General features: G+C 29.3%; 2 protein-coding genes and 2 long non-coding RNA genes across 4 annotated transcripts; 3 read left to right on the top strand and 1 right to left on the bottom strand.

Moving 5' to 3' along the window:
• The first annotated feature begins 527 nt into the window (after nucleotides 1-527).
• LOC111628752 (neuropeptide-like protein 29) lies at nucleotides 528-812 on the top strand. Its single transcript, XM_023372595.1, has one exon. It carries the CDS (start codon nucleotides 528-530, stop codon nucleotides 810-812), a length of 285 nt encoding a protein of 94 aa, XP_023228363.1.
• Nucleotides 813-3,438: 2,626 nt separating this feature from the next.
• Nucleotides 3,439-3,675, top strand: LOC111628751 (neuropeptide-like protein 29). The gene has a single exon (XM_023372594.1). The coding sequence runs from the start codon at nucleotides 3,439-3,441 to the stop codon at nucleotides 3,673-3,675; it is 237 nt and encodes a 78-aa protein (XP_023228362.1).
• A 12,022-nt stretch (nucleotides 3,676-15,697) lies between these two features.
• LOC111628765 lies at nucleotides 15,698-16,627 on the top strand. The gene is made up of 3 exons (XR_002757219.1): nucleotides 15,698-15,837; nucleotides 15,945-16,183; nucleotides 16,398-16,627. It is a non-coding gene; the product is annotated as an uncharacterized LOC111628765 (long non-coding RNA).
• Nucleotides 16,628-20,730: 4,103 nt separating this feature from the next.
• LOC111628766 lies at nucleotides 20,731-23,473 on the bottom strand. Its single transcript, XR_002757220.1, has 2 exons — nucleotides 23,379-23,473; nucleotides 20,731-22,830 (listed from the first exon to the last, which is right to left on the bottom strand). It is a non-coding gene; the product is annotated as an uncharacterized LOC111628766 (long non-coding RNA).
• Nucleotides 23,474-23,629: the final 156 nt, after the last annotated feature.

Below are 23,629 nucleotides of genomic sequence, written 5' to 3'. Positions count from 1 at the left end.
ACATGCGAAGATAGTTAAACATTTAATGGATTTTAGACTATGTCTGCGCGTAAAACACATTTAAAATTAATTAAATTCAATATTTAAAGCTGATTTTTTCGAATTATTTAAGAATTTTCGATATATTTTAAAGCATAAATCTCTAAAATACACTTTAAAAAACTTGCCAAAAAAACAAGTTTTCCAGATCCATCACGTTAGACGATAGTATAAAGAAATAGGGGGAACCCCTTAACCTTGAATCAACTAAGTGATCAAAAGGGTTTAACTTTATCTTTGGATTAATTAAATTTAGAAAAAAAAAAGAAAAAAAATTCCCAGATATTGAGACATCGTTTACATCACAAACTTCAAGGTCTCAAATATACAATAAAAGCCACTCTCACTCGCTCTACACATCACTTAATTTCTTCGATAGCCAGCGAGTTAACAAACAGGTGAGTGGCTGTTAACAGCCAACTAAAATACTGAATTTCTTTCATTTTATACAATTTAAATCTCCCTGTTTCAGTAGAATACATAGAATCATGAAGGCAACAATCTTGGCTGTATTGCTTTGCTGTGCCATTTTGGGTACCATTCTTCTTCCAACAGCTGAAGCTCAGTTTGGCAGAGGAGGATACGGAGGATTTGGCAGAGGAGGCTACGGAGGATTTGGCAGAGGAGGATACGGCGGATTTGGCAGAGGAGGGTACGGAGGATTTGGCAGAGGAGGATACGGCGGATTTGGCAGAGGAGGATACGGAGGATTTGGCAGAGGAGGATACGGAGGATTTGGCAGAGGAGGATATGGCAGAGGATATAGAGGATAATCTCGCGGCTACTTCAGACATCTGAATTTAAGGAAACCTTTTGATGAAATTCAATGAAAGGATATATGGAAAATGAATGCAACTAACCGTGTAATCAAAGCAATTCTAATTTGAAAATTATTTCGAGTTTCGAGTAATGCTACTTAAACTCCAAACATGTCAATTTTCTACTAAAAATTCTTAAATTTCTAAATTTCGTGCATTTTAAATTAAAGTAAATACTTTTTATTAACGAAATATAATTTCAATTTTGCTTAGAAGATTTTATTATAACGAGATACAGAGCCTAATGAACTAAGTATGCCATTAAGAATTTGTCAATTTAATGAATAAATAAATACAATTTATTCTAGAACTAATCAACGTCTATCTGAGTTGAATAAAGATCAGAATTGGTCAAGGACAGAAGCTAAAATTGTCATAATAATGGAGTAAAGTTTAATTTATCACTGACAGTTTCTGCTTTCATCCATTGTGAATTTGTACATAAAACTTTTCAACGGCTTATTCTTTGAAGTTTTATAAAATTTAAATGTTGTACTAAAGTATATTCACTTCTAAACAAAGTATATTTTAACGAAAACTAAACTTCACTAAATTAGCATAAACAATAGCTTAAACAGCATGGAGTAGGCCTTCATTCCCACATTTCTCTGCCATTTTCAGAGATTAATTGAGAAGAATTCCAGAAAATAATGGATCTGTACTGTCTTTTGTCTACCCCAAACACGACTTAACTCTATTAAAACTTATTTTAAACTTATTATTACTAAATATTCTATAGAACACTGCCGAACACTATCCATAAGATAAGTCTAATAGCAAAATCATGTTGTCCTTGACATAAAATTCGTAAGGCCCCTTTCTTCCATTTTCTATAATTCGCTCTCTCTCTCTCTCTCTCTTACTCTCTCAAGGGAAATTTTATATTATAAATTTAGAAGAAGCATTAGAACGAAGAGATCATTGTTCCTATTTTCCTAAAAATCTACTTTAAGTTCTAGGAAAGTGTTTCGTGTAGTAATTTCTCATTTGCATATTTCACTTGCCAAAAAGTTTGGCCTGTCCTTGAAGCATATGTTCAAGGAAGCGTAAATATTACTCGACTCGAATAATTTAAGTTATATAAAAGTCTTCTTCTGTACTAGAATTTACATCCCAGTTTTAAATCGTGCATATTAAACCTACGAGTTAAAATTAGAATATATTATACAATATACCAGTTATTGGTGTACTTTCTAGTGTTTCGAGTAATGAATCAACACTGCAAATTTCCCAGATAATCTTTTATTGCATACTTTCTAAATTATTCCCCATTATCCCTACTGGTAATTCCCTCTTAAATAGGTGGCCCCTCGGGTGACATTGCGACATTTATCCGAATTTTTAAACAGGAAAATCCGGTAAAGAATAGATTAAAATCAGTAAATAACTCATGTCAATGATAAATTTTACATTAAAAAAATATTCTGTCATGTAAAATTTTACTGTAAACCTACGTACCCCTCTCTCATTGTATGCCTCAGTTAATGACACATCTACGCTTAATAATACAACTTAAACTGTTGCTAGAGTATTAAAATCTTATAGAATATTCCTGGATAATTTATTTAAATAATTTACTTTTTAATTTTTTCCAATTTATGTGATTAATTTGCTTTAAATAAGCTATAAAAATGGTTAATTTTCTCTTAATTCCATGCAGATTTGGAAGAGGTTTCAGAAGCTATTTCGGAATTAAAAATAGCTTTTAAGTTTAAAAAATTAAATTAAACTTAATGTTTATGGATTTAATGTATTCTGGAAGAGTTTTAAGATACAACATGTGAAATATTTAATGACATTTTAACTAGTTTTAATGGTTAGTTAATTATTTCTTAATAGTTTTTAAATGAGAAATGGGCTTTTATGCGGTTTTATGATAATTAAACTAGCTGCAAATTATTTATTTCTCATTAAATTAAACGTAAACAGTAAACACCTTGCTATAACTTTGGAGCTTATATCAAAGCTATAATAATACATTTAAGAGACATTTAAGATCGATTTAAAGTAAATTACTTCCTTATAACTCTAAAAATTCTTAAAAACGCTCTAAAACATGCGAAGATAGTTAAACATTTAATGGATTTTAGACTATGTCTGCGCGTAAAACACATTTAAAATTAATTAAATTCAATATTTAAAGCTGATTTTTTCGAATTATTTAAGAATTTTCGATATATTTTAAAGCATAAATCTCTAAAATACACTTTAAAAAACTTGCCAAAAAAACAAGTTTTCCAGATCCATCACGTTAGACGATAGTATAAAGAAATAGGGGGAACCCCTTAACCTTGAATCAACTAAGTGATCAAAAGGGTTTAACTTTATCTTTGGATTAATTAAATTTAGAAAAAAAAAAGAAAAAAAATTCCCAGGTATTGAGACATCGTTTACATCACAAACTTCAAGGTCTCAAATATACAATAAAAGCCACTCTCACTCGCTCTACACATCACTTAATTTCTTCGATAGCCAGCGAGTTAACAAACAGGTGAGTGGCTGTTAACAGCCAACTAAAATACTGAATTTCTTTGATTTTATACAATTTAAATCTCCCTGTTTCAGTAGAATACATAGAATCATGAAGGCAACAATCTTGGCTGTATTGCTTTGCTGTGCCATTTTGGGTACCATTCTTCTTCCAACAGCTGAAGCTCAGTTTGGCAGAGGAGGATACGGAGGATTTGGCAGAGGAGGCTACGGAGGATTTGGCAGAGGAGGATACGGCGGATTTGGCAGAGGAGGATACGGAGGATTTGGCAGAGGAGGATACGGAGGATTTGGCAGAGGAGGATATGGCAGAGGATATAGAGGATAATCTCGCGGCTACTTCAGACTTTAAAAAATGGTAATTTTAATTAATTTATTAAATTTATTCTTTAAAATATTTTAAAATTTTATGTAATTTCAATATTTAAAAGTATCAAAACGGAGGATTTAGAGGCTTTTTCCTCTAAATCCTCCGTTTCGATAGGCTATTTAAAATTATTTTCTTAAATATTTTATAAATATTTTTGTCTTTAAATTTAAGTAATTCAACATTTTTGTATTTAGTAAATAAATGAATAAATTTTAAGCTTTATTGTATTAAAAATTAACAATATTTATATAATTTTTTTCAGATATTTTCGAGGGAACTCTTTTTATGTAATAACGATTATAAATTTTATTTTTAAACCTCAATAAAATTTTGTACATAAATTTTAACATGTGTGGCTTTGAATTTATTTATTATTTTATATTATTTATATTTTAAAAAAAGTTTAATTACATCGCAAAAATAAAAAAAAGCGTTATAAATTTTTATATATTAAAATTACCAACTTACATTAAATTAATTTTTTTATATAATTTAATTTTTATCTACGAAAAAATAAACAATTTTTTAAATTAATTTATATAAAAGTAATATTTTTGTTAAACGGGTTACAATTTTAGATAACAGATGGCGGCAAAATCAATTTTTTTTTAATATAAAAGTCTCGAATTTCAGTTATCACGTAATAATGAAAAATAAATTTTGATTGTTGCATCATAGTTATTTATTAAAATACTTATTACGTAACAATTAATTGAAGTTATTTTTTGTAATTTAAACATTTTTTTTGTGTGAGTAACTGTAAATAAATATATTAATATATAAAATGAAGGTTTTTTTAAAAGTCTGTATATTCTGTATAAGTTTATAAGAATATAAGCCTTTAAGTAATGCAAGTTTAATGTCTACATTATGCTAAAAAAGCATATTTTAAAATCGTATATTATAGAATTTAGAGGCTAAGTGATGAGAAATAAGGGGCTCGAGCCAGTTACGAATATAAGCTTCAGCCATAAAGTACAGTACATAAATATATTTTAAAATTTATTTTATTGGTTTTATATTTTATACCATAAATTAGTTTACATTGCCGATCGGTAGATGAAAGTGCAATATAGTCCGAGTTATACCAATGATCTAGTGGATAAAACCACTTATCACTGTGGTAGTTGGTCGTGGGTTCACACCTCACCACCTGTAGGCCGCGCGGAGTTTTTCCCGGTTTTCTTCAGGTATCTAACATCTAAATAAGAGCTAATTTCCTATAAAAGTCTTCCGAGAAGATATTGCTACTTAACAGATGCGCACGTGTTACTTTGCCTTATCTCACCAATCCAGTAGAGTCTGGATTCGATTTTATTCGAAGCGAAACTTTCGGGTGACCTGTTTATGCTCTGAAAGAAAAATAACAATAATAAATAACTGTTTAAGCTCGCAATGATATCGACCGTGTTTAATTTTTTAATTGTTATTGACATTATCAAATAAAAATTTATTGATACAAGTTATTGCAAAAGTCTAATCCATCCTAAATCAGCAAAATTAAACCTGAATAATGCCTAATTTGGATATTAAATCACTAAACCGTGTCTCTGGTTTGCGCCTATTTAAATTAACGGACTGATCACGTGAAGTTTTCCGTATTTTCTTCACGTGCCTAATGACGGATATCATCCTAATTTCGGCGAAGGATCCGGGTTCGGATCTTAATGAATTATCAACTGGAAATTTGGATCCGGATTCATTCTATATTCTTCATTTATATTGACCTACAATATTACGGGTCTTACCTGCCCGTAATTTTAATTAGGCAATCACAGACATGTAAGAGATCCAGTACAATTCGTATCTAATATAAAGAGAGAAACCGTATTATAAATTATTTTATTTTAAAAAGAAGCTAATATTTTATATTTTCATTGTCTTTTTCCAAGAACAACCAGAATATAAGGCTAGATCCTAGTTCGCAAGCCACTCGCCATATTTGACCCTGATTGAAAACAGAACATTGGATTCTTGCCGAATACTATAACTAGTTAGACTACTAGAAAAAGTCTGTCCTTTACGGAATAATCGATAATTGATTGATTAATTGCTAAATTTCTCATGAAAAATACGCCTATATAGTTTTTTTTTCCGATTGAATGTTAATTGGTTTGACAGACCACTTGCACACTCGGATTTATCCTCTGTTAATATTATTATATATTTACTGTAAACCATTTACCACAAATCAAGTAGTTCTGATAGAGGGTTACCACATACCACATACAAACCACTTTATAATATAATATTAACCACTTAAATACATCGTTTATGTAAGTGGTATTATTATACTGTACTGTACAATAGCAGAATACTAATTTAATCTGTTATCTGAATCAAGTCCTATCTATCCGAGGTCTAGCAGAACTATTTGGTCCGGGCCTCACATTTACATGGGCCTTAAAAACATTTGATACAATCTCACATTGTGAAAAAAAATCTTTATTTTCTGTCAAATTTTATTGTTTAAAAAAATAAAATACAAGTTTTAATGCTGAGCTCCAGAGTCTGATTTACATTTGTGGTCCTAAACTATAATATAATCGGCTCATCCCTTCCACCAAATGATAATGGATAATATATGTAAGGCCCTAAGCTGCACCTTGTTTATTTTGTGTAAATACAGCCTTCATAGAGCTTCCGAAAAGAGTCCTAGCACTTTAGGGCGGATCACTTTACTAAAAATACTTTTCCCCGTAACATATTAATTTCTATTTTTAATAAATTACATTGTTAGAAGGGAGGAAATATTATAATTTAAACAGCAGAATAATCTATTATTTCGACTGGAAATGCAATACTTGTTTACTTTTCTTTCTTAAGCTAATTATTATTATCTTGTCATAAAAATGCATATAAATTTCATTAATAGAAATGAATCATGTGGAAACTTGTTTTACAACATAATTGAGAAACTTGACTTTCGGAGAAAAAAAATTCCCTACAATTTTTAAAAAATAATTATCAAATTATACACGCAACAAGCTTCCGTTCTGTTAGTCATATCAAGAAGACTTTTTCTGGAAATAAATTTCATTCATTTGTAGAATTATCTCAGTTAATATTACTCACTTTATTCGGGAATTTCCCTATTTATATAATATTGTTGATAGATTTTTCTAAGTATTTTTCATTGTTTTCACTGATATAAATTTCAATTGTTTCCCTTAAACACTGAAGATCTGAAAACAATAATTGCACATATATTTTAAATTTAAATATTATTCTATTAATAAAATTTTTAAAATATTTTTCTTAAATAAATGCAGGGTATAAATAAGACTCTTCCATTTATTATTATTTCATATAAAGAAAAAAGTCCCTATGTACAGGAATATTTGGCCCTTTTTCTGTATAAATTGCCTTTCTCTTGTAAGATGGCGCCACGCACAATTTACACTTTATTGCCGGGAACGTTATGCAACTAGTTGCTGGATTTTTTACGGACTTTTAAAATTTTTTAAGGTCTTTTTTAAAAGATTTTATAAAATTTTTCGAGATTTTTAAAGGTCTTTTAATAGCAAGCAATTATAAAATTAATTGTTTTTATACTCAAGTGATGGCGCCACCGCCTACTATATATGAATAGATTTTTAAAATTAATTTCTAATTATTAATATTGTCACAAGATGGCGGCATAAGTATATATCATCAAGCCAAATTCTATAATTGAATTAATGAAAAATTAGCGCAAAAAGGCCTAAAATTTCGGCAATTCAGATTTATGATTTAATAACTTGAAGTACGTTTTTAACAATTTTTAAATAAATTTAGAAAAAGTTATTGATGTTAATTTAGAAAAAAAAGTTTAACAATTTGTTCTAATGAAAATAATTAAATAATTTTTAATCAATTTTTTTTATTCAGATTTATTTATATGCAGTATTTATATTTTATTTCTGTTTATATAAAGATTTAGAGACTAATCATCGTTATTAGTCCTCAAATCTTTAACGAAAAAATGAAAAAACAATCTAATACAGTGGTATCTTGTATTTGGAATGATTCTAACTTCGAACGTTCCAGAATTCGAACGCTAAATTCGAGAGATTTTCCATCCGGAGTTCGAACTGTTCTTCTCGCTGCGTAAACTCCATCCGTTATGTATGCAAGTTGTCTCTCGCTCTCGCTAATTTTGAAAGTTAAAAAAGAAAACTGGAAAATTGTATTTTAATTACAAATGTGGAATTGGCACGGTGTAATACAAGAATAGCAAGTAACGCGCGATCAGGTAAAGTGAGCACCATGAGTGGTCACTTTATCTAATTGAAAGATTGTGAAGAACATTTTAGGATTCCATTTATAACCGAAATTAGCTAAAAACTTGCGTAATATGTACTGTACATTAAGGGGACAGCAGCGATAAATTTCACCCTAAATTTTGTTTTAATCAGATGTAGGATTAAGAAAATTTTAGTCAAAATATTTTTAAATAATCCAATTAATTATTTAAAAAAAAATATATATCGTATTTACCTGCATATAAGACTTTTCCCTGAAAAATACTTTCTGAAAATGGGGTGCATCTTATATGCCGTCAAATACAGTTATTTTCTATTGTTATTCTATTTACAGTGCGTTGATCTTTGTTTATTCCTGATTATCATAAATTATCATTCCATATGACCTTATTTTGTACATCTGTATGTATCATATCTCTTAATAAAGATAAAATGCACTTTATTTTTTTACAATTAACATATTACTGGCCGAATTTATAGTATAATTATGGAGAAATCTTCATAATTCTCATTAGGTTAAGTCAGTGGAAGAACAAAGTATTTTATTTTTATACGTATTCTGCTGATATTAATATTGTAAAACCTTATATTTATACAGGCTTACAATATATTTTAATATTAAATTATTAAAGTTATACATTTGTGTATTTAAAGATAAACATAATGATTATTTTTAATTAATATTTCATTTCGCTATTCAGATGTTTTAATAAATATTTTTAAAAAAATAATATTAAAAATCCTTTAATGTTAAGTTAAATTTTATATAAAACCATTTTTAAAATATGTATTACGCTTTTGCTATGAGAAATATTATGAAGAAAAATAAGATAATAACAAAGTATACCAAGATAGTGAGATAAAGCAAATTGTATTGTCGTGATTTTATAAGTCGATTATTTTACACGTGGATAAGAGGGATGATAATTAGACGTATATGGATATTGTTGTATACTGTACACTATACATTAATAATTCTTCTATTGTTCTTTCTATGGATACTAATGCATCTTAGGATTGAATCGTGTAGCGTAACTAGAACTGCTGTTAGAGGGCCCTTATTAGAATGTACAAACTTACATTCAACTTTTTACTACTGTAAATGACCCCCACAAATGGGATGAGTAAATCAAATCATTTAATACAAGACTAGTACTTGATCGTGAGTTTGCATGTCATTAATAGGCTGGCCACGTGAAGTTTTCCGGATTTTCTTCGCGTGTAAGGTCCAGTTTCTCTAGAAAGTCCACCAGGGAGGCATCCCCCTTGGCAGATCACTAACATGTTGCGAGGGAGCATCCAAAATAATCACTGTAGCCATGTCATATCAGAAACATTTATTCCAATTGTTTTGAATGTTTCACAACTGATATTCAAGGACTGAGATGAGATGAAAGTCCGACTGTTCACAAATGTGTAACCTCATCCCTCTACAAAAATGCATAAAAATACATAAATAAAAACAAATAAAACAAGATTTTCCCTACTTAGCAAACAAAAATTTAATTTATATTACTTTCATGTCATGCTTTTACACGTAAAAATAAATTTTACCAGTTTCTCTTAAGTAAAGGCTTTAACAGTGCCAAGGAAAATGACCCTATTAAACCCTATATTTGAGCTTGACTGTACAAATATATGATTATAAAAATTCATTTTAATATTTTAAACAAATAATTATAAAATTATTCATGCAAAACGATTTTCAAGAAGAGTTTATCGATTGGATAAAACCAATTTCTTCAAATCTGTCTTCAACGTAAAAAGGGATTTCCGTGAAGTTTTTCTTAGATTTTCTAAGTAATTGTTGTTTTCTATTCTCATCATTCGAAATTAACTTCGTGCATGCTATACGAATAAACTATCTGATGTAATCTTATTCATATATTACAATATACCATTTACTTTGATAGCAATCACAATTTTATTTTCCTCATTTCTGCCATTATTGTTTCTAAATTTACTGTATCAATATCGAATACACTTTTGATATACAAAACTATATAAAGATTTTATGTAATGGTCAAACTGTCCAGAATTTTATAATCAGAGCCGATAAGAGCAGATGATCTGAAGGCTCTTTGCAAGTTTTGTGAAATGCTTGAATTTCATAAAACTATAATGCTCTTTGAAAATGGATCTTTTAATGATTGGAATGGATCTTTGAATGGTTGAAATTCTTACTGAATGATTGAAGTATAACTCTTTGCAAGATGTATTTCAATTAAGATTGAATCACCCGTGTGAAGTGGAACGTTGCTCACATCAAACATATTATCTTAACAGCTATTCTGCTATGATGTGTGATTTATGGAATACCTAGTAATGTACATTACTTTTTAATAAAATAAAAGCACTTAAAAACATTCATATACAGTTGAAGTTCAAGACTATTTATAAGATAGTCCTGAGTTACATCGTCATTATGCAAATAATGTATGATTTTATGAAAATTTATATACAATATATAACAATTGTGACAGAATAAGTCTACATAATTATATTTTTAGAGGGTTTAAATGCAAAATTTATCAGTATATTTACAAAAATTATACAGTAACATCTTAATTACTGTATTATGATAGCCAGAATTATGATGAATAAGACGATGAGAAGACCTTGCAAAGTCTTTTCCTATTTGTTGTTTAAGGTCGTAAACATGACCTTTTCACTAGTTAATCATTTAAATTATTTTTTGTATTCTTAGAAACATCAATTAGACGTCTCAATTCAATTGCTCTTTGCTTCATTAATAATCAAGTCAAGCCTGAAAACGAAGACGTGATCAAACCAAATTAAACTTTCGCGTGCAAACGAAAATAACTTAAGGTCATGACCTTGAAAGATTTATTTTAATTAATTCGATCAAACTTGATCGATCATTATTGAAACTTAAAGCATTTATAGGTTAATATATAAATTAAATCTGTTAAAGAAACAGCCGTTTAGATATTTATATCATTAATTAATTAATTAAAATTTAAAATTGAATATGAATAATTATGTATGTAATTGAATATAAAACTTAAAAATTATTCTTAATTACGTAAAATCTAGAATTAATATAAGCTGTAACTTAATCAAACATAACAATTAAGCGTATTTATTATAGGGCTACATTTTGGCTAATTATGTAGACAAATGTTAGGTAATTTGGTTGAAGATAGGCGATTAAGTCGCCATCTTGTTTTTAATTTAATAATTTGAATTAAATTTATTAATTTAGAATATTCTAGAAGAAAATATCAATCCGGAACGGAAATCGAACTCGCAACTCCAGCTTATTTTATAATAACGTGTGGTTGCATAATATTTTAAATTATTTAATTTAATTCTTATTGTTAAATTTAATACAAGATGGCGACTTTATCGCCTATATTTAATCCAAATTACATAGTATTTGAGTATGTAATTAGCCAAAATGTAGCCCGTTAATACATCAGGCTCGATTGTTTGATTTAGTATTATAGTTCGGGTTCGGTTTCTTATGTACTGTAATTATAAGCTATGACATAAATAACACTTTAATTAATTTCTATCTTTAAAAATATAAAAATGTTATTTATTATTTCGTTTTTTTTCTAATTGAAAGGTTATTAATAACTTGCATTTAATAAGATGTTACAGTACATAATTACATCAGCATTATGTGTTGTACATGATGAGTATAGTGTAATGAGAAATTTTAATGGATGATGTCGATGAAATTATGAAATTAGTCATCAGATTCAGATTGAGTGGGGTCAGCAAAATCTTCAATCAGTTTTTTTGAACATACCACAACCCCAAAATTCGAACTTTTTATGTAAATAAATATGATAAATATTGAAAAATCAAGTTTTATTGAGTTTATTTATATTTTATTTTTATAGTTTTTGGGCGCAATAAGGATTTATAAACCGCTCTTGTCTCAGGCTTTACATATCCTTCATTATGCTACTTTACTTATTTGATTCTATAGAATATTGTAATTAAATGTGAAATTAATTAAGGAAATTTTAATTTTATTTATGTANTTTTTTGTAATTTAAACATTTTTTTTGTGTGAGTAACTGTAAATAAATATATTAATATATAAAATGAAGGTTTTTTTAAAAGTCTGTATATTCTGTATAAGTTTATAAGAATATAAGCCTTTAAGTAATGCAAGTTTAATGTCTACATTATGCTAAAAAAGCATATTTTAAAATCGTATATTATAGAATTTAGAGGCTAAGTGATGAGAAATAAGGGGCTCGAGCCAGTTACGAATATAAGCTTCAGCCATAAAGTACAGTACATAAATATATTTTAAAATTTATTTTATTGGTTTTATATTTTATACCATAAATTAGTTTACATTGCCGATCGGTAGATGAAAGTGCAATATAGTCCGAGTTATACCAATGATCTAGTGGATAAAACCACTTATCACTGTGGTAGTTGGTCGCGGGTTCACACCTCACCACCTGTAGGCCGCGCGGAGTTTTTCCCGGTTTTCTTCAGGTATCTAACATCTAAATACGAGCTAATTTCCTATAAAAGTCTTCCGAGAAGATATTACTACTTAACAGATGCGCACGTGTTACTTTGCCTTATCTCACCAATCCAGTAGAGTCTGGATTCGATTTTATTCGAAGCGAAACTTTCGGGTGACCTGTTTATGCTCTGAAAGAAAAATAACAATAATAAATAACTGTTTAAGCTCGCAATGATATCGACCGTGTTTAATTTTTTAATTGTTATTGACATTATCAAATAAAAATTTATTGATACAAGTTATTGCAAAAGTCTAATCCATCCTAAATCAGCAAAATTAAACCTGAATAATGCCTAATTTGGATATTAAATCACTAAACCGTGTCTCTGGTTTGCGCCTATTTAAATTAACGGACTGATCACGTGAAGTTTTCCGTATTTTCTTCACGTGCCTAATGACGGATATCATCCTAATTTCGGCGAAGGATCCGGGTTCGGATCTTAATGAATTATCAACTGGAAATTTGGATCCGGATTCATTCTATATTCTTCATTTATATTGACCTACAATATTACGGGTCTTACCTGCCCGTAATTTTAATTAGGCAATCACAGACATGTAAGAGATCCAGTACAATTCGTATCTAATATAAAGAGAGAAACCGTATTATAAATTATTTTATTTTAAAAAGAAGCTAATATTTTATATTTTCATTGTCTTTTTCCAAGAACAACCAGAATATAAGGCTAGATCCTAGTTCGCAAGCCACTCGCCATATTTGACCCTGATTGAAAACAGAACATTGGATTCTTGCCGAATACTATAACTAGTTAGACTACTAGAAAAAGTCTGTCCTTTACGGAATAATCGATAATTGATTGATTAATTGCTAAATTTCTCATGAAAAATACGCCTATATAGTTTTTTTTTTCCGATTGAATGTTAGTTGGTTTGACAGACCACTTGCACACTCGGATTTATCCTCTGTTAATATTATTATATATTTACTGTAAACCATTTACCACAAATCAAGTAGTTCTGATAGAGGGTTACCACATACCACATACAAACCACTTTATAATATAATATTAACCACTTAAATACATCGTTTATGTAAGTGGTATTATTATACTGTACTGTACAATAGCAGAATACTAATTTAATCTGTTATCTGAATCAAGTCCTATCTATCCGAGGTCTAGCAGAACTATTTGGTCCGGGCCTCACATTTACATGGGCCTTAAAAACATTTGATACAATCTCACATTGTGAAAAAAAATCTTTATTTTCTGTCAAATTTTATTGTTTAAAAAAATAAAANTTCCCGTAAGCCTAAAAGTTTGACAATGGTGTTTGGATAGTCGGTGGAATCACGCTCGACATTTCAAACACCATCGTCAAACTTTTAGGCTTACGGGAAAGCTGCGCCGAACGTCACACGTACACGTTTACACGTTTAAAACGTGCGCCTCAACCTCTCTATTCTGGAAATGTGGGCCCTACGAAACTGCATCTGTATAAATCAGAGTTATATAGACAGTATCTTATATATTGCTATAAGCTTTATTACTTGATTAATTATAATTAACTAAAGAGTGCCATTTAATTCAAAAAATAATGAACTTATAAAATCATTAAAAGAGATAAAATCGCAACTCGTACGAGAAATTCCATGCTGAAAATTGATAAAAGTTCAAGTTAAAATTTATTTATCTTCAACTTTTAACAAATAATTATCAAAGCGATAAAACAAAAATTAAATTAAATTAAAATATCCGTTTACCATTAATCATTTTCGGGAAAACTAGAAAAAAAATTCTCTTCAACTCCAGTAATTTTAGCGGGGGACTTTCCCGTTTATTTATATAATGCAATATTTCTTCGCTTTCTGAGTATTTTCTATTGTTTTGCATATAAAACTGTAAGAAGTTAACCTTGCTCTTGGCGTTATTCGATAATTTGCCTTTATAACTATAAATAAAAAAATAATAATAAAATTATTACACTTATTTTAATTCATAAATTACCGTCATAATAAACTTGTTTAGTATTTTATAACCGCATTATTAATTTTTTTATTGTATATTCTGTCAATGTGCTACTTTAATATACTTATATAAAGTCATAAATAAAAGTTAATTTGTATTTAACTTTAATTAATTTAATTTCTATGTTTTTATATTATGCCCGGGAGTAAAGTAATAAGGTTATTTTAGGCCAAACTCAAATTAACAAATCCAGGAAAAAAAGGTCCTAAACTCTGAAATCGCCAATGTTTAGGGCCTTCGTTAATTATATAATAATGTATTAAATTATCGTAAACTGGATGAAATCAGATGTCCAGGTCACCTTGTAGCTTAACCAGTGAGGAGCCCAGGAGGCCCTTGCCTTTGTAAATAAATAAATTAAATACAAGAAAACAATTTGAATGTGATAAACGCACTTATGCATATTCATATACAATATCTAAAAGTTTTTTCTTCATCCACAGCGCTAGTGGCTAAATTCACAATGGTACAGGGGTGAATGTAGGTTTGCTCGTTTTAACCATGGCCCCTATTACCGGTTATAGTTAAGCTACTGGGGTAGCTTATAGCCTAATTTTTGCAGGGCATAGAGAGAACTATAAAACATTTGATTTAGAAGTGTATAGAGAATAGGCCTTCTATACCAAGCTATATAATAGTCCGTTTAGTTCTATACTTTCAAATTTAAGTAGTCTGTTATTCAGAGTTTTACCTCTAAACAACGGACACTGACGTAAACATTAAAAAAATAGCCGTAGCTTGGAGATAATTTTGGAGGCATTTCAAAAAAGCCTGAAAGAGTGGTCGTTGTTGAGAGGTGGCCTTTATTAATAAATAATCGAAATAACCTTATAGAATTTCTTTAATGAAATTCTCAGCAAATTTCTCGTGAAATTTTTCACTTTTTAAAATAATTTCTCTGCTGTAAAAGAAAATAAGAACGTCGTTTTCCTACAGGCAAAGTGTTCAAGGTTGTGGCAGAGATTGTTTACAATGCTCTCTTGAATAAATAAATAGGAAGACGACAAAAGAAATCTCAATTTTCGTCTTCGTATTATTTACATAAATTGAAATCTTTGGTTATTTTTTCTTTTTAATTTCATAGATCTAAGCATTATTCTCCGAAATGCTTAGTGACAGATGTCAAAATCGAAACACGTGTCGACACTTTGAAACTCAAGTCATGCTTGAAGATAAAAAAAAAAATGAACATGTGACACCTTACACATCATTCAAAGAAACCGGACTTTTCCATTCTACCGGGAATAATTTGTTGTTTGTCCTTGAATTTTATCAAACGAAATCAATTAGATCGATGTATATATAAAGGCGAGTGAAAGGTATCGAGTAATTGTCACTCATTCGTCTTGTGTTATAGCTGTGGTGTGAGGTAAGCACTTATAATAGGTCTTTACTCAGTTAACACTTCAAAACTATGGCCTTTTAGGTTTATAATACTTCTGTTCGCTAATTATTAATTTTCTCTTATGTTTCTAGATAAAATTTATAATGAAAAGCACCCTGTTGATCGCTTTCTTGTGCTGTGTTATATTATGCTCGGCAATTTTGCCAACGGCTGAGGCTCAAGGTGGCCGAAGAGGTGGATTTGGAGGTGGATTTGGAGGTGGAAGAGGAATCGGAGGTGGAAGAGGATTCGGAGGTGGAAGAGGTGGAAGAGGAGGATTCGGTGGAAGAGGAGGATTCGGCGGACGAGGAGGATTCGGTAGAGGTTAAACGTAAGTTTTTATGTAAATTCATGCCAAAATAATTTTGATTCTTAATTTCATAGCATTTAATTTAGATTCTTTAATTAAATTTATATATGAATTAACTTCTTTAAGACGAATTTACAAAGAACAAATTGTGATTATGTACATTTATTACATTTACTATTTTAAATAAATGCAAGAAATTTTATTATTAATAATAAACCTTTATATTCTTTTACAGATAACGATCTTTACAGCAATAAAGAAGACATTTTGTTTCATATTAAAACATGTTAACTTTTATTTTAACGTTTTCAATAGATTTCTAAATAAAAATTTATTACCAAAATGTATTTTGTTTATTGTTTTTCTCAGTTCTAAATATCAAAAACCACGTAATCAATATCAATTGTAATTGTAATATTAATAAACGTTGAAATTATATATAGGCTCATATAGACAGGACCGATTTACAGCTTAAGACCTCGTACCACTTGATACAGGGCCTCCATTTTTACATTTATTATTAATTAGTGGAGGAAAAGGCCTCCTTGTATATAAGGACCACAACAAATTTCAATCCTACTCTAGTTTTTTCTAAAGAAACGAGACAAAAACATTTAATAATTTCTCCAAATTTTCAATAAGAATTACATAAAATATGGGCTTTAAAGCTATATAAGATCGAAAAAAAAACTGGATTTTTTTAAATAATTAATTAATTTATTTACACTATAAATAAATAATTATCAACACCATTCTTGTTAAGTCTATTACATTTATAACATTTAAGAGCCAAAAACTCTATTTATTATCTAATTTATTAGATGGAAAAATACAATTAATGGCTTAGAACGAAGCAGATTCTAATTACAATTAAAAAAATAAATAAGTAAATAAAATCAAATGAATTGGATTCATTAAGGAAAAATGTTTGTATTCGTTTTCATTATCAAGGAACTCTTAAATCAAACAACTCAGTAAGAATACTTAATCAACACGAAAACAGTGTTGCAGGTTGATGACCCAGTGATAAGCTTGTGCACATTTTCAGGTTAACAAAACTGATGATTCTCATTTATGCGTATCGCAGGATGATGAAATTCTAATTATTTATTAATATNCGATTTATAAACCGCTCTTGTCTCAGGCTTTACATATCCTTCATTATGCTACTTTACTTATTTGATTCTATAGAATATTGTAATTAAATGTGAAATTAATTAAGGAAATTTTAATTTTATTTATGTATTTATATTTTAAGCCTGTATCAATTAATTAATGAAGAGCATTTTCACACGCTATGCCACGACTTAATGATTAGAATTTGAGGCTTTATCATTAGCATCGACCTTGCTTGACCGTGTTTTAACAAAGATTTGCAGTTCGATTGCAAATCTTTGTTAAAACACACACACAGGATATACAATGTAATGCATAATGCATAAAAATTATTATTGTTTATTGATCGATAATTTATCCTAATTCTTTAGAGGTATTTCGCATGGTTATAAAGAAATTTCTCGTTTAACCTTGGATTTAGACTGATGGAATAACTGAACGCAACACGTGAGCCATCTGCCGAAGGAAATGCCTTCTGGGAAGACTTTTTATTAGAGACTGGCCCCTGTTTAGGTGCTAGACACGTGAAGGAAGGCCAGAAAACTTCACGTAAACAGACATACTCCACGTGCGTTGGTGATGCGCGAACCCATAACCAACTATGAGTTCAGTGTTTTAATCCACTCGGCCATTGGTGAGCCTCATTTAATCTTGATTAAATGTATTAACTTAATGTTCTATTTAATAAATAATATTGTGTTAATAAATGTAAGAAAAGTTATAAACATTAGCAACATATTTTAAAAATAACTGATATTGGAAATTGAAGTTTCTTTGAAAATTAATGAGAAATTCTACGAATATCCTTTAAATAATAATTCCATATAATGCTTCGTTTCTGTAGTATCGATGTTTCGTTTAATTCTTCATGCGTAATTGTCTTTCACACAAACGGTTTAGATTTGGTTTACAGATATTAAACAATTAATCTGCAACTTTTATTAGATCATTCATGAGTTTCTTTAAATAACATACATTATTCATTAGAGAAATTCATATAAATAAATTTAAAGGTGACAACATGGCATAATGAAATGATCGTCAAGAGAGAAAGCTAGGAATTTTGGTCCGAAGAAAATTTAGGGGCACATAGTAATTTCTACCTCTATGGAGGTAGAAAATAATTCTCTTATCTAAAGTAATTCTGTTTTGCTTAAAGAGCATAGAGTTACTTCGGATATCTTCTTTAGAAATGATATACCTTAAAATAAAAATTTCTACTAATTATTTCTGTAACTTTTTCGTGTGTGTTCTTAACACAAATTCATTTTTTCAGCTAATAATAATTTATAGCAGAAAAATACACTTTTTGTTTTATAAATGATAAAGATACTAATGTAAACTTTGTTTCCGAACGTATGCAGAGTCGTAATAATGCTTCCTGGTATAAGTTTACCTTCTCCATTGAAGGATATGTTGTATACAACATAAGCAATAATGGAGAAATTTGATGTATTCATACTCCCCTCAACAAAAGAGATTACAATACCATATTACAAAATAAACATCTTTAGTTAATCCATGTTTTTCTTTTTTACTGGTTCAGACCTTTACAGAACAATCAATAGAATTAAAACCAGACACAGTAGGGTAACTAGAGAAGCCAGGTGAATTGGATTGATGGCGTAAGGCAATAAATGAGCGATCTGCATTTAAACACATGCACAGTACAATATATATACGAGTATAATATCTAAGAGTCTTCATCCATAGCTTCTACAACCACAGTGGTACTGGGGTAAATGCAGTTCGCACGTTCTAATTCAGGCCCTCAATAGTTACGCTACTGCACAGAAAACTCAAAATGTTTCCAAAAAATAAGATATAGAAGTGTTATAAATAAGATTTTCTGTTGATAAATTGTAATTTTATAGTTTTCGAAGAGGGATGAAAATCCATATACGTGACTGTTGAGGCTCCGTATTAGACAATGTAAATGTTTATTAGATATAAACTCTTTTTTTATTCAGTAATAAACATTTACATTGTCCAATACGGGGCCTCAACAGTCACGTATATGGATTTTCATCCCTCTTCGGAAATCTATCGTTCCGTCTACATATCACATGTTTACTTGATATAGCAGCAAACACATTCAAATGTCTGATTATTAAGTACTGTACTGTTAAAACGTACTGGACATTTCATAGATAAAATTGTCTGAAAAATTATCTAACTTTTTAATTATATTTATCGAAGAATTTTGACAGAGAAATATGTATATTTAGAATTGTAAACAGTGATAATGAAATATTTATGAGAAATAAAAATAAACATCACGTAAAGGTGCTGCCATCTGTTATTTAATAACTACTCTAATGTGTATAAAAACAGGATCATTTGCTTGAATTTTGCATCATTTCTTTTTATATGAATCAATTTTTTAATATTTTTATAAACTTCTATGAAATATTTCCTATGATTTTTTATAGTGAAAGGACATTTAAGATATACAAAATAAAATAATTAAATTACAGATTATTTTTTATTTAAATGTTTTCCTTAAAAAATAGATTGTATATATATTTTTTCAATGCATTAAGGATAAAATTAATTTATCCTTAATGCTCTTTTGATTTCTGCTCTTTGATATTTTATAAAATTTCCTTACAATGAAATTCGTTTATTTCCTTAAAGTGAATTTTACTGAGTTTTTAGAAATCTTTCCAACGATGGCAGGAAATGCAACTCGGATGCCTTTCGCCGTGTATTTCATAATACAGTCAAACTTTCGAACAACGGCATTTCTGGAAGTTATTTTGAATGCATTACGAAAAGGAACATTCCTGAAAAAATGGCCGCCTCTTAGAGATGTACTGTACAGCTCTTATACGTAAGCGTGTAAGCTATGGAGAGCCTTACTGGATCACTGGAGAGCCCAGTGTTTAGGCTGGGACAACTGGAGGGTCCAGAGTTTAAGCTGGTGCCTTTATCTCCTAGGGGCGATTAAGGCACCATTGTAAACTTTAAGGACCCGGGTTCGAGTCCAAATTGTTTCATAAATTTCCGTAGATACTGCAACGTAAATATATAAAGCATTCTCCTTTCTCATAGTCATCTCCGGAGGAGATAAAAGAGGTACACATACTCCTAACTAAAAATTTAAAATAAAATCAAATAAAAATACTTTTTCTTAAAGTTCTAGAAAATTATTAAATTTCAAATTAAAATATTATCATTGCCACAGGGCATGAAAGAGGTAAGACAAGACCTGGGCAGTGGCGCGTTATAGCCTCGGGGGGCCCAGACGAATTTGAATTAGAGGTTTCTGTGTACACTGTTGACTCCGGACACTTTTCTTCGAGAAAATATTTTCTTATAAAAGATTGGTTTGGACCTCCTTGTTGGTGGGGGCCCTTTCCGCTCATAAGACCTGGGTCAGTCATAAAAAAGAGTATAACCCTCCAAAAACCATAAAAATATAAATTTAAAATAAAAAAGACAAATTTCCATTCATGTATGAAATAAACTTTAATTTTTATCATGGTTTTTTATTAAAAAATCAGAATTTTGGAGTTTCTCTATCTGGGGCAGTATTATATAACTCTGTTGATATCCGTCTAAATGGGACTGATCATAGATATATACAGTCAATTCTCGATACAGAGCCAATTTATACTCACGAATGGAATCTTCTTATTAAATATTAAATAAAAAATGATTTAAGCTTTTTTAAATTCAATTTAAAAAAGAATAAAACAATTAAATCTTTGGTATTGTTTAATCGATGATAACCCTGCGATAAGATAAGAGGTAATGAAACCAAAACTAATTACAGTATCAATTTCTATACTTCAGGAGTTAAAAATAAGCTAAAATTAATTATAAATTATTTATTTATTCAGGTAATTATTAAATAATTTTAAAGAAACGGTTTATTTACGTTCATTTCTTAACAATTTTCCCGTAAAATACAGAAAAAAAACAGTGTCATTCAAATGCTAAAAAAAAAGGTAGCCTACAGTCTAATATGTAAGCTTAAAATTGATAAAGTCATTTTTTGATAACGTTAAAATTATTATCAAACAATAACAATGTGTCATAACACACGCTGATGTATCATTAAAAATAATTATATCCTATGACCTTTTTAATATCCATTACATTTTTTTAATGAGAAGAAAATTAAGTAATTCACTATTTTTTTTAATAACTTCACTTAATAAATTTATATATTAAAATTTCACTACAATTACTAAGTAATTAAAGAATTAATTGCAAAATTTATACATTCAAACCTCTGAACGACGGACACCGACGGGAACGTAAAAAATTCTCCATTGTTTGAAGGTATGCATTTGAAAAAAAACGTTCCTGAAAAAATGGCCGCCACGTTACGCCTGACCGTTATTGCAGGTTCGAATATAATTCATATTAATTACTGTATAAAGTAATTAAAGTACCTAAAACTCATTTAGAACCTCCAACAACGGCCACTGAACAGCGGCCGTTTTTTAAATTAAAAATGTATAGGAAATAATCTCCGAAGAGCGACCATTCTTTTGTGTTTCCGTCAGCGGCCGTTGTTTGCTGGTTTAAGGTTTAGTTATAATTAAAAACCGTGGGAAATATTTTTTATACTTTTTAAAATAATTTTTGTTTTTCTGTTTAAGAATTTTCCCTTTAGTTTATTTACAATGAAAAGATTTTATTTTTGGTCTTCTAACCAATTATAAATTACCAAACATCTTTTAAAATCCCGTTTTCATTGAAAATTAAATTTAAAAAAAATCAATTTAAACCTAATTAAAAAACATTATAAATAAATTGAAACATTTCTTTCGAAATTTTATGAGTCATAGATAATTAAACCATTACTTAAAAATATACAGTCAAACCTTTATTCTATATGCACTTTTTTTTTTTTTTTTTAATGTTCTTAGTAAATGGCCGCTGTTTAGAGGTGTCCGTTATTGGAGGTTCGACTGTATAATTAATATTGTATCATTAATTAATTAATTTTATTTAGAAATTTAATCTTTCAATTGTTTTATTAACAAAATTAGACCAATTGATATACGGGTGGTCTATAAGTCAGTTAACCATGTTTTGTGTTCTAGGTACACTTGCGAATATGAATCGCAAGTTGAGTGGATTAAGTAAGTAAAAACACGATTAAAAAAGTAAATTAATTCAGTCGTTATAACGGTTAACTGACTTTTAGGCCACCCTTTATAAAGTTTGGGTTCTTTTCGTGATCTTTTACATTTTAAATTATTTTAAATTATTTATAAATTTTTACAATATTTATGTGCAAGATCCATTCATAAGAATTCAATACGAAGACTGTTTACGAAACTGGAAGTATTTAGGAAAGCGTTATATTGAAGTTGTCAATATATACACAGACACACATACGGTCAAACCTCGATATAACGACAGCTGTAAGATGTCAGCCTATTTCTGTGAAGGACTCGAATTCGAATCCGGACGGATCGAAAATCCCGAGAAAATTTTTTGGGGTGTTCCTTTCCGGATGGGTCCAATCCCTCATCATTGGGCCGCCCCATTTTTGGCCTGACCCAATTTATAATGGGCTTGATAAAAAGGACCTATAAGGAGGAAAGAGTAAAAAATATCTCGATATAACGTACTGTACATTATATAATATATATAATTACATTAAGGTTAATTAATTTTAAAACAAGCCCTAATAAGTAAGGGGGAAATATATTACTTGTAATAAGAACAATTTTAAATTATAATTATATAAATTAAAATTATTATTTATATTATTATAATTTAGAAATTGATTTAAATATTGCCTTAATTTATATTAATTAAATTTTATAACGTGAAAATACACAATTAAGTACGTAACAATTATATAATAAACACTAATGAGGGACATTTATTTTTAATTTATGCTAATTCGAATTGTTTAAGAGAATAATAGAACACTTTATTTGTAGTATCATTCTATGAACATAAATTAATCATTCATTGATATCATGAATATTTATTATCAGTAAACAAATTATCCAAGCGTAACTTTATTATACGAGAGACCACAAGTTCACATAAAGAAAAAATATATATATTTAACTTTATGAGAACAAAATTGATGTCTTTGATAGCCTAGAAGTTGAGAATTTTCTACCTTTCAAGTTTTAGTGTTGGCCCTACAAGTCACGTGTCTACGTAGATCCGAATTATTAGAGAGATTGAGGCGCACGTTTTAAACGTGTAAACGTGTACGTGTGACGTTCGGCGCCGCTTTCCCGTAAGCCTAAAAGTTTGACAATGGTGTTTGGATAGTCGGTGGAATCACGCTCGACATTTCAAACACCATCGTCAAACTTTTAGGCTTACGGGAAAGCGGCGCCGAACGTCACACGTACACGTTTACAC

The sequence above is a fragment of the Centruroides sculpturatus genome, unplaced genomic scaffold (assembly GCF_000671375.1).
Source record: "Centruroides sculpturatus isolate CEXI.00-Female unplaced genomic scaffold, Cexi_2.0 scaffold634, whole genome shotgun sequence".
Classification (NCBI taxonomy): Eukaryota; Metazoa; Arthropoda; class Arachnida; order Scorpiones; family Buthidae; genus Centruroides; species Centruroides sculpturatus.
Note: the sequence above shows the minus strand (reverse complement) of the source record. Positions and strands in the feature narration are given on the sequence as shown.

Bases quoted from the DNA above. Each gene is read 5' to 3' on its own strand.
- LOC111628752 (XM_023372595.1), top strand. From the start codon at position 528: ATGAAGGCAACAATCTTGGCTGTATTGCTTTGCTGTGCCATTTTGGGT.
- LOC111628751 (XM_023372594.1), top strand. From the start codon at position 3,439: ATGAAGGCAACAATCTTGGCTGTATTGCTTTGCTGTGCCATTTTGGGT.